The following is a 12367-nucleotide window of genomic DNA, read 5'->3' as shown; positions in this document are numbered from 1 at the left end:
ATCTGAAGGTATACATTGTCCCCAAATGTGAAATAGTTATGGGTAAGGACAAAGTCACAAAGTTCAGCCACCAGGTTAGCCGTGACATTATCGGGGATAGTGTTCTTGACGGCTTGTAGTCCATCTTTGTGTGGAATGTTGGTGTAGAGGGCTTCTACATCCATAGTAGCCAGGATGGTGTTATCAGGAAGATCACCGATGGATTGAAGTTTCCTCAGGAAGTCAGTGGTGTCTATATATATATATATTATATATATATAATTCCCTATAATTGCTTCATTTAAAAAATAAATAAATAATGGCAGCCTGGCTAATGAAACCAGTCAGTTTAATCACTTTCTGTGCAGATGGGTGAAATCAGTTTCTTTCTTCTACCACCTTACCAGGTTAGGTTGGAAGTTCTTTAAAGCTGAAATTGTGGTAGCATTTTTATCAGGTAGGTGAATATATAAAATGTACAACTGGCCTCTGGTGCCATACAGTGTGGCTTTGTTGACACTGACAAAAATGGGACCAGTAAGTCACTGTCAGTAATAGCAGCAGTGGAAGCTGGAGTGTAGAGAGAGGATACAGGCATTTTAACCTCCAGGCTATCTAACCCTACATTCACAGCTAGTGATAAAAACACTGCAGTCCTGACTACACTACAGCTTCCAGTGTTGCTACAACTGGTGGTGAATTAGGGGAGCTGTTTTTGCCAGTGTCACAGCCTGCTGGAGCAAAGCTTGCTCTCTAGCATCTGAGAAATCATTTGCATGAATGACAAGAACAGAGGGTCCAATCCTGGAGACCTTTACTGTGTGAGTAGTCCCAGTGCTTTCATGAACTACACACATGAGTATGGGTTCCAGGATCAGGTTCATAATTTCTCAAGCATATGAAGATAGTTTGTATAAGGCAATACAGGCTCAGCAGGACAGGACAGAACTGCAGAAGGAAGGGGAACTGAGAGAGTATCCAGTTCTCATAATCAACAAGTTTTCTACAGTAATCATAGTAAAGCAACAGCAATCACAACTAAACAATTTCTTTAATCCAGGAACGTCTAACTAGCAACCTCTGCTGTAAAATGGAGACCCGGTATTTTTGTCAATGGTCCTGGACTCTGTAACTAGCTCCCTCATTTGATCCAACAGAGCCTGGTTTTATTAACTTTCAGAGCACACAGCAGCATATCTCTTTTCTCAGGCTTTTGGTGATGAAGGAATACAGGTCCATAGAGTGCTTTTGTAGGGGCTGTTATTAACTTGGAATTGTATTATTATGGGCAGGTCATTATTATGTAATTTTTGTCCCCAGGTAGGAGAAATATGCTTGCCACCATTTGCTGGGCAGCTCTTGCTGCTGTTTGCAGCATATATGCTCACTGACTGAGGCACTAGACATGCTCTCGAATGCCTACACCACATTTTCCAGCCTCCTTTGGCCTGAAGCATGAGGTTTGATAACTTTTATTTTCGCATTCTGAACTATAAATGTGATTGTAAAATTATCAATCAAAATAATGATATCCTCTGTTGGAAAAAGAACATTATTTTTTCTTGATATATATATAAAATTAAGGTCCTGTCTTAGGAAGACAAAAATAAAATATGTAGGTCTATGAGGGCTGCATTTAAATTGCAAATCAGACTTTGAAAGGGAAATTTCATTTAAAATCTGTCTTGAACTGTTTTTTTTCCCCACAACAATAGCAGCTTCGATATGAGTGCAGTGCAACAGCTCAAAAGTTCTCCTGCAGATTCTGCAGCCCTTAATCACACTGGATAGTGCTCTGCTCCATGTAAAGTACCGTGGAATTCAATGGGGCTACTACTGAAGTAGAGAGCTATTCTACAGGAGTAATGATGGCAGAATCTGGCCCTCAAGAAGGTATAAAACAACTCCAAACTTGATTTTGTATGACATTTTTAATGGGACTTGTGTTTTACTCTTAAAGGGACAGTGGTACTCTTGAGGTAGAACTACACAGGTCAGAGGAATGCAAACACATCTTTAGCAGGCATGAAGCAGATTGTGATGCCATTACGCTAAGTAGTGCCTCGCTCCAGAAGCAGTGCCCCTGACTTCAATGGGACTTCATACAGGAAAAGACTCGATTCACTGTGATGAAGGGTAGCAGAATATGCCCCTCCTAAGTAAACACAGAATCTTAAAGAATAAAGCCAATATTTGTAAACCAGACCCTTTAATAAGAAATCACACACTGACTATTTACTTACTCGATTTCTGCCAGGCACTCCTGGGTAAATCCCATCTAAATGCAGGGCACCCAAGTTATAGGACGCATCTGAATTGCCCATTTCTTCAGCTTTCAACCAGTATTTTGCTGCTTTTACGTAGTCTCTTTTAAAATTATGGTAATACCATCCCAAACCATTCATTGCCTGATGTAATCCCTGTGGGTAAAGAAAAAAAAATGTCCTCAACCACTCAGGTTCAGCTGTGCTTTGTGACATCTTCTGATGCCAACTTATTGTCTAGTGTCAGGAGTTCTAGAAAGTTAATCTTTGTAGCTCTTTGGAGCATGTTATCTAGACAGTGTTCTACCAAGCAGTAACCAAGAGGTTTGTGACTGCTGGAATCGTTAGGGTCCCCTTATTTTTCTCTGCTTTTTTCTCTAAGGCCCTGTGTTCAATGAACCTCCAACGATGGGGATTCAACAACCTCCTGTGGAAATCTGTTTAACTTTGGAAGCTTAACTACTTTCCTAGTTAAAAAGTTTTTCCTAACCTAAGGGCATGGCTACACTTGCAGATGTAGAGCACTTTGAGTTAAACCAGCCTTCCTTCGCAGAGCGCAGTAGGGAAAGCGCTGCAATCTGTCCACACTGACAGCTACAAGTGCACTGGCATAGCCACATGAGCAGCTCTTGCAACAGCCACAGAGAGCAGTGCATTGTGGTAGCTATCCCAGCATACAAGTGGCTGCAACATGCTTTTCAAATGGGGGGGGGGTGGAGTGTGACAGGGAATGTGTTGGGTGTATGTGGGGGGAGACAGAGTAGGTTTTAGGGGGGGCTGAGAGCATGTCAGCATGCTGTCTTGTAAGTTCAGACAGCAGCACGCCCCCCCCCGCCAGCATTCCACAGTAATGGTTGCTTTGTCTCGGAAAAGATAAGCAGCTGTCTGTCAGAAACAGAGCTTTCAAAGGGCATATCTGCATTCCTACAGCAAGTACAAAACAATGAGAAGAGTGGCCACTTGACTTAAGGGGGTTATGGGACATTTCCAGAGGCTGATCAGAGCGCAGTAATGCAACACCTCATTCACACTGACGCTCAGGCATTTCAGCCAAGGCGCACAAGCGTTAATCATCTCTCTGAGGTAGAACACCAGGAACGCTGTAGCTGTGGAGTCAGAGCGTACTACGTGCCTTGCCAGCGTGGACAGATAGTGAGCTAGGGTGTCCGGGGCTGCTTTAATGCACTCTAACTCGCAAGTGTAGCCATCCCTTAATCTCCTTTGCTGCAGATTAAGCTCATTACTTCTTGTCCTACCTTCAGTGGACATGGAGAAGAATTGATCACCATCCTCTTCATAATAGCCCTCAACATAGTTGAAGACTGCTATCAGTCTTCATCCTTCTTTTCTCAAGACTAAACATACCCAGTTTTTTTCACCTTTCCTCATAGGTCAGGTTTTCTAAACCTTTATCATTTTTATTGATCTCCTCTGGACCTTCTCCAGTGTGACCCCATCTTTCCTAAAGTGTGGTGCCCACAATTGCACACAGTGCTCCAGCTGAGTACAATGACCTCCCGTGTCTTACATATGACACTCTTGTTAGTACACCCAGAATGATATTAGCCTTTTTTGCAGCTGCACCACATTTTTGACTCATATTAAATTTGTAATCCACTATAACCCTCAGATCCTTTCCAGTAGTACTACTATCTAGACAGTTATTTCCCATTTTATAGTTGTCCATTTTATTTTTCCTTCCTAAGTGAAGGAATTTGCATTTCCCAACTTTGCATTTGCCTTTGTTGAATTTCATCTTATTGATTTCAGACCAACTCTCTAATTTGTCCAGGTCATTTTGAGTTCTAATCCTGTCCTCCGAAGTGCGTGCAACCCCTCTCAGCTTGGTGTCATCTGCAAATTTTATAAGCGTACTCTCCACTTCATTATCCAAGGAATTAATGAAAATACTGAATAGTACCAGACCCGGGACAGACCACTATGGAGCCCCGCTAGATATGTCCCCCCATTAGATAGCAAACCATTGACAACTGCTCTTTGAGTATGGTCTTTCAAATAGTTGTGCACCCATTTTACAGTGGTTTCATCTAGACATTTCCCTAGTTTGTGAATGTCGTATGGGACTGTGCCAAAAGCCTTACTAAAATCAAGATATATCACATCTAATGCTTCCTCACTATCCACTAAGTCAGTAACCTTGTCAAAGAAGGAAATTAGGTTGATTTGGCATGATTTGTTCTTGACAAATCCGTTCTGGCTATTCCTTAAAACCTTATTATCCTCCAGGCCCTTTCAAATTAGTTGTTTAATAATTTGTTCCACTATCTTTCGGATATCAAGATTAGGCTGACTGGTCTATAATTCCCTGGGTCCTCTTTGTTCCCCTTTTTAAAGATAGGTACTATGTTTGCCCTTCTCCAGTCTCCTGGGACCTCACCCATTCACCAGCAGTGATAATCAAGATAATTGATAGTGATTCTCGGATTGCTTCAGCTAGTTCCTTAAGTATGCTAGGATTAATTTAATCAGGCCCTGCAGACTTGAATATGTCTATATATTCTTTAACCTGTTCTTTTGATATTCTGGCTTGCATTCCTTACATTTGCTCTGAAAATAAATGGGAGGCCATTAACATGGAACTTCAATATGCTGTTTTTACAGAGTAGAAACAGTCGGCCAGTGCCATACAGGTCAGTTTTAGGAAACACCGTGTATGCCTCCCACAGTGGAGTGGTTTGAGTGGTTTGAATAGTTATGGTTTTCAAGATATAAATTTACCAGAGGCCTGGGCTTTATAAATAAGGACATAAATATATATGAAGATGTGGAAATCACTAAGGGCCAGATCATGGCTGCACATGGCCATTATGCCCCCATGTGAGTTCCCTGGTCCAGTCACAGAGGAGTATGTAACCTCTGCACACCCACTACTTCCCCCTGAGATGAGATGCAGAAGGGCAGGGAGAGGGTGGAGTCTGGTCTCAGCTGCTCAGCTAGTGGAGTTGAGCTGGTGCAGGAGGTAATGATCTGCAGATGGCAAGAGACGGTAACAGCTTACTACCCACCAGATGTAATGGGTATGAGGGAATGAATCCTGACTTTGAGTTACCATTTAGTCCTGGTGCAGCTACCCACCACCAATTACACAGAGCACATTGCAAAAGCACAGTCTGGCTCTCAACCCTTCTTTATTCTTCTCCTTTATACTATATTACTATGAAGTTTGTTGGCCTGATTTTTCAAAGGTGATGATCACCCCTATCTCCCATCGCCCTCAGTGAGATTAGTGGGCACATAACATCTCCAAACATCAGACCAGGTGGGGATTTCTGTTTGACAATTTAACATGAAACTCGGTCTAGAAATACAAGCACAGGAACTGGATGTAAGAACACCTGAGTTCTAATCCTACAGCAGCCACTAACTCCTTGTGTGACCTTGTATAAGTCACTAGGAGGAAAAATCAGCTTTTGTGTATGCAGGCACAATTCCGTTTACTTCCGTGGAGTTGCACCTGCTTACTCCAGAGCTCAATTAGATTTTGTGGGATTCAGTTTCTCCATTCAGGATAATAATGCTTTCCTAATTTATGATCAGGATGTTGGAAGGACTGATTAATGTTCATACAGCATTAGGGTGATGTAAAGTGCCACATAATCATTATAAATTATAATCATATCAGTAATAATACATCTTACTTAGATAGCACAGCAATAAATATTTACTATTATGAATATTTTACCTTGGATGCTGCTTTTTTCATCAGTTCTAAAGCAAGTCTTGTGTTCTTTTTCACACCATGACCCTAAGTAACAAACATAATAAAATAAGTATATATAAGCAACCACTATTTTGAAACACATAATACATGCTAATGAACATTCCTAGCTAATAATTTTAAAAGCAAATTTAAAATTTTTGGATATTATAGTTATTTTTTAATCTTAATATGTTAAAATGGGGACTGGGTAGCAAAGCTGTGTGGCTCTGTAGGGCTCATTCACATTTAATATCCTAGTTTAACCTAATCTTAATTGAGCCTCGGAAAATTCCATTTTTCCAATTAACCTGGGTGAGTAACTTTTCTGATGGGCAAGTGAAATACCTTTCCCCCCCCATTACTGTCAGTTACTTTGGAAAAAAGAATAGTGAATAGCTTTTGTGCTTGGGCTGGTGAATTTTCATCACAATTTTGCCTGGGTGTCTTAATCTAATAGATCTGAACACATACTGAAATAATTTTAGTAATTGGAAAAATACTGTAAGCGGAATCTCCTTGAAACCTACTTCTTCTAACGGGGCTCTCACTGCTAATTCTCTGTTGCTATAAACCACATTCCCTCACAAACTTTCTTAAAATGTAACCAACATGAAATTCAAACTGCAACCAGCTTCTGTCTTGTGCTCACTATGGATATCCATGCACTGAAGGCTGCTTCTTCCTCTTTTCCTCTGCAGTCTACTGTACCTGAACCCTTTCATATTTGTTGCCGTATTATTTTGTTTGTTCTGTAATTTTAGGCTCTGTGATGGGGTACACAAACATGACACTGGCCAGGAAAGGGTTAACAAGCTGCTTGTAGACTCAGCCAGCTTTGCCTTGCTACACAGGCAATCAGGCTGGGAGGAAGGGGTTAAAAGGAGAAAGCCCAGCTCAATTGGTTGTTGACTGGGAAGGAGAGTAGGCTTCCAGCTCTCAGTCTGTAAACGAGGCCTGGCTGGGACAAGGAAGTTAGGGTTGTCAGGTGTCTGGTTTTCGACCGGAAAGTCCAGTCGAAAAGGGAACCTGGCAGTGTCCGGTTAGCAGGCTCTCCCTTCCCTGCCTCACTCATCCCCCCGGCTCTCCCTTCCCTGCCCCAATCATGCCCCCATCCCCGGAGCGCAGCTCTCCCTTCCCTGCCCCACTCATCCCCACCACCCCCGGAGCACATTTGCATCCGATGAAGTGAGCTGTAGCTCACGAAAGCTTATGCTCAGATAAATTTGTTAGTCTCTAAGGTCCCACAGGTACTCCTTTTCTTTTTGCGAATACAGACTAACACAGCTGCTACTCTGAAACCTGTTAACTCTTGGTAAGTAACTCCCATCCAGATCTTGCTGACACACAAACTGTCATTGGAATAACTAAGATGCTTTTCGCAAAAAGAAAAGGATTACTTGTGGTACCTTAGAGACTGACAAATTTATTTGAGCATAAGCTTTCGTGAGCTACAGCTCACTTCATCGGATGTATTCAGTGGAAAATACAGTGTGGAGATTTATATACACAGAGAACATGAAACAATGGGTGTTATCATACACACTGTAAGGAGAATGATCACTTAAGATGAGCTAATACCAGCAGGAGAGTGGGGGGGGGGTCGAGAGGGGGAGGGAAGAAAACCTTTTGTAGTGATAATGAAGATGGGCCATTTCCAGCAGTTGACAAGAACGTCTGAGGAAGGGGGGGGGGGGGAATAAACATGAGGAAACAGTTTTACTTTGTGTAATGACCCATCCACTCCCAGTCTCTAAGAGTGGATGGGTCATTACACAAAGTAAAACTATTTCCCCATGTTTATTCCCCCCCCCCCGCCCCCGGTGTTCCTCAGACATTCTTGTCAACTGCTGGAAATGGCCCACCTTGATTATCACTACAAAAGCCCCCCCCCATACCTCCCCCCGCTCTCCTGCTGGTGTTAGCTCATCTTAAGTGATCACTCTCCTTACAGTGTGTATGGTAACACCCATTGTTTCATGTTCTCTGTGTATATAAATCTCCCCACTGTATTTTCCACTGAATGCATCCGATGAAGTGAGCTGCAGCTCACGAAAGCTCATGCTCAAATAAATTGGTTAGTCTCTAAGGTGCCACAAGTACTCCTTTTCTTTTTGCGAATACAGACGAACATGGCTGTTACTCTGAAACCTCAGATGGTTTTAATTCACCCCTTTTGTTATTTCAGTGCAAGTCTGGGTGTGGGCTTCATAGTGTCCTTTTTCAATTTACCTCAAGTTGGTAAAAAGTGGAGTTATTTAGGTGGCGTAAAATGGTGTATCTAAGGCTATGTCTACACAACAGACCTTACAGTGGCACAGCTGCAGTGGTACAGCTGTGCCACTGTAAGGTCTCCCATGTAGCCACTCTACACCGGCGGGAGAGAGCTCTCCCACTGGCATAATTAAACCACCACCAACAAGCAATGGTAGCTATGTCAGAGGAGAGCATCTCTTGCCAATATAGCATTGTCCACACCGGTGCTTTTGTTGGTGAAACTTTTGTTGGGTAGGGGTGTGTGGTTTTTTTCACACCCCGGGCTGAGAAATGTGATAGATAGACATAGCCTCACAGTACATCTACACAGCAAATCCCCCCTCCACCAAGGCAGCAAGTCTCAGAGCCCAGGTCAACTGACTTGGGCTCACACTACAGGGCTAAAAATAGCAATGTTGCCATTCAGGCGTGGAGTGGAGCCTGGGCTCTGAAACCTGGCAATGGGGGAGTATCTCGGTCCCCAGGTTCCAGCACCTGCCTGAACTTGTACATTGCTATTTTTAGCCCTGCAGCATGAGCCTGAGTCAGTTGACCTGGACTCTGAGATTTGCTGTCATGGGTCTGTTTTGCTGTGTAGACATACCCTAAGAGCATTACGATGATCACATAATATGTCACTGTAGAAAATGCACAAAGTTCTCTCCATTATCTAAATTCTGAAGCATCTACACCCAAAAGGAAACTACTCTACAAGTCTGAAATGAACTGAGAATTGGAAGCATGTCTTACCTTGAATAAAACAATGGCATAATCATATATTAATATTGGATCTTCAGTTTCCAGTGCACCCTTTGAGTACCACTCTATTGCTGCTTCTGGATTTTTTGCCACCCCTTGCTGGCCCCAGAACAGCATCTGTGCCAATCGTTGCTAAAAACAAAACACAACTATCATAATAATAAATCTTAAATTTAAACTGTAATTGGAATTACAGGGATGGATTATTTTCCAGATTTACACTGGTGATAAATGTGTCAAGAAGACAGTTAAGTGTGCTAAGCATTCTGAAAACAGGTTGCCTTATGTAATTTTCAGAGAGGGCTTCCTATCAGTAACGTTTACAGATAACGGACCGAGTTCAGATATGGCATATGTAGATGCAACTACCATGAGAGTCTCTGGATTGAATTCAGTGGTGAATAAATAGTGATATAAGTGCACGGGAAAATGTGTGCAGATGGCTCAGTAGAGCAACTTGCACGGAGTTGGCATTCTGCAGTTGTACAAAACAAGTGTCAAATACACACCAAGGGAATTGAAAGGATAGTTATAGCAAGTAAAGCAATGAGCACGTGAGATGAAGTCCCCTTATGTGCCCTTCTCTTTGCCTTACGTCATCTTTTTAGTGGTTTTCACACTCAGGTTGAAGCACTGGAAAAGTTTAAAGACCAGACAAGAAATAAGTTTGAGGGAGCAACATGACAGCACTACCAGCGATTTTATGGTTTAGTCCGAACTGTATGAACAAGCAAAATGATGAAACGATGTGCTATGATATAGACTATACCTGTGCAGCTGCATTTCCTCTTGTTGCTTCATATTTTAACCACATAAAGACATCACCATTTTCTTTAGTTTGGGCTTTTAATAGTTCATCATCCCTCAGCCTTATAGTTTCTACAAATGCCTGAAAAGAGGGTGAACAGAGAAAACATTAAACAGCATATTAATCAACCTGCCCACCTAAATGAAAACGTTAGATGTTTCCTGATATCTTGAACAATTCCTTCTCTATTCTGGGCTTTCAAAGTTCTGTTATTTTCTTCACTGGTCAATTTATTAATCCTGAAACCATAAGCTCATTGTCATTTCCTTTCATTCACTCAGGCCCTCCTATTCTCTGACAGGTCTGTCTGACAGAATGGAACAAACAGAGACCCTGACTACCCTAGATTTATTTTTCTAAAGCTCCCCACCATTGGTACTATTCAGTGCAGCTCCATTAGTGGTAACAAATGTAACAGGTGGTAACAAAGCGGCAGCTGGCACCTTAACCACCATGTTGTCTACACCAGCGGTTCTCAACCAGGATGGGACCCCCTGGGGGGGGGGGGCGCAAGCAGGTTTCAGGAGGTTTCCGCCAAAATAAACCAGAGAGCAGGGCGAGTGTTAGACTCACTGGGGCTCAGGGCAGAAAGTTGAAGCCTGAGCTCTGCTTCCTGGGACTTAAGCCGAAGTCTGAGCAACTTAACTTCGCAGGGCCCCCGGTGGTGTGGGGCCCGGAGCAATTGCCCTGTTTGCTACCCCTTGATGCTGGACCTGGCTTTTAATCTACTGCATATGCAGAAGTACAGTTGTTGTGGCGCAGGTGGGCCATGGAATTTTTATAGTATGTTAGGGGGGTGGGGCTCAGAAAGAAAAGGGTTGAGAACCCCTGGTTTAGATCTCCAGTGAGCAGACTGAGATGACAAGGTGGTAAAAGCACTGGCAGCTAGTCTCTGTTAAAGCTCCCACCTTTGGTAGTACTGGGGGTTGTAAAGATGGGATAGTTTGGAAGTAAAAGATAGTTTAGACAGCTGCAGACTCACCAGGCATCAACTATTATTCACTGCCACACCAATATGGGACCATGGGGTGGGGAAGGGTGTGGATAAGAGGAGGAGAATGATCAAAGCAGAAGAGAAAGGAAAAGGAATGTTTGCGGGAGAAAACAAGAACATGACTGGAGAAATTGCTTGGCACATTTTTTAAGAGAAAGCGGATCTATAAAAATGGGTCTTATTTAAGATCTGGAACTTGCAACTTCCACACTCCATCACGTAATGGAACAGCTGGGAGAAACCTATGCCAAGCAGAGATTTCTTATAGCCTGGAAATGGTGAAAATCCAGAGACCCCGTGAAGTCCAACAAAGTGAGAGATTGCTATTGCCAATATAATTAATGTAGGAGGCACTCAGATATGACAGCAATAGGTGACAGCACAAAAGCATAAAGCCTAGTCTGCACTAAAAGGTTTACTGGTGTAGCTATATGGACAAAACTCTCCTAGGATAGACCCAGTTTATACTGGCAAGTAAGTGCTTTTACTGATATAGCTTATACCAGTTCCCTGAACAAAATAAGCTATACCACCAAAAGCATTCCTTTGCCAATATAACTGTACCTACCATATGGTTTTGCTAGTATAGTTATGTTGCAAAAAAAAAAAATTAAATAAAAAATATCACATCTTAACTGACATTGGTATGCTTGCATAAGTTTCTAATGTGGACTTGGCCTATGATAAGTAATTAAAAATCAATTTGCAGTCTGTATGTTTTGATTTTGCAATGTTCAAAATCCCTCAGTTATCCTTCCTTTTGTGATAAGTCTCAGTCCTAAGCAGACAATGTTGTCCAAGTGTTTTTTCAGGCCAAGATCCTAGCACTCATTTAAGGTTGTTAAATATTTTTTCATCTAAAACTATATTGTTTCCTATTCACAAGCCATTTCTGAAATAAGTTTACTTGGGTTTTCATACAGATATTAAACACAACTAAACATTTTACATTTGATTATGGAACAGACATAGATACGGAGAGTACAGGTGGCCTTTTTCCTGAATTTAATAAAGTCTGGGTATTAAAGAACAAAAAGAACAGATACTTAACAGTCCTTAATATAGATTGATATGATCTAGTGAACTAAGCATGAGGCTACGAACAAGGTACACCAGCCTTCTTTCCCAGCTCTGACACTGACTTCGTATGGTCGCAGTCAAAACAGTTAAACTCTCTGTGACTTAGTTTTCCCCAACTGTGAAATGGGGTAATAATACTTACTGTTTCATGAGGTGTTGTGATTATTAGGTAAGGTAATGTTTATAAAGTACTTTGAAGATACAAAGCTCTGTATATATAAGTATTAATTTATTATAAACTGCTATCATGGCAAATAAATTCAAATACACCTATAACTCTTTTACCTGATCTCCTTTAGTAGCATGTTGATCAAGAGATGTCTTTAGTGCAATATTGTTGTAATAAGCATATGATAACTCCAAGTCTAGTGGATAATTGTTAATGCCTTGGTAATGTTTATACCCAAGATTCATCACAGCAAGTCTCTCACTCCTCTGAGCACCAACCAAACTGTATAACAGCCCCTGGGAAAAATCAACAAACATAAACAATTAATTGGACCGCTAAC

The 12367-nt window shown here is 41.8% G+C and overlaps 1 protein-coding gene across 2 annotated transcripts in view; it reads right to left on the bottom strand.

Moving 5' to 3' along the window:
* SEL1L3 (SEL1L family member 3) overlaps nucleotides 1-12367 on the bottom strand; it is a 64126-nt gene that overhangs the window by 24365 nt on the left and 27394 nt on the right. For both annotated transcript variants that reach the window (XM_073342340.2, XM_073342341.2), the window contains exons 11-15: nucleotides 12144-12323; nucleotides 9746-9865; nucleotides 8968-9108; nucleotides 5947-6009; nucleotides 2223-2399 (exon numbers count right to left, since the gene is read on the bottom strand). In XM_073342340.2, coding sequence (XP_073198441.2) covers nucleotides 2223-2399; nucleotides 5947-6009; nucleotides 8968-9108; nucleotides 9746-9865; nucleotides 12144-12323 — 681 coding nt within the window. The remainder of the gene's footprint in view (nucleotides 1-2222; nucleotides 2400-5946; nucleotides 6010-8967; nucleotides 9109-9745; nucleotides 9866-12143; nucleotides 12324-12367) is intronic.

This window comes from Lepidochelys kempii, chromosome 4, assembly GCF_965140285.1.
Source record: "Lepidochelys kempii isolate rLepKem1 chromosome 4, rLepKem1.hap1, whole genome shotgun sequence".
Classification (NCBI taxonomy): domain Eukaryota; kingdom Metazoa; phylum Chordata; order Testudines; family Cheloniidae; genus Lepidochelys; species Lepidochelys kempii.
This window is presented reverse-complemented; position numbering and strand designations above follow the sequence as displayed.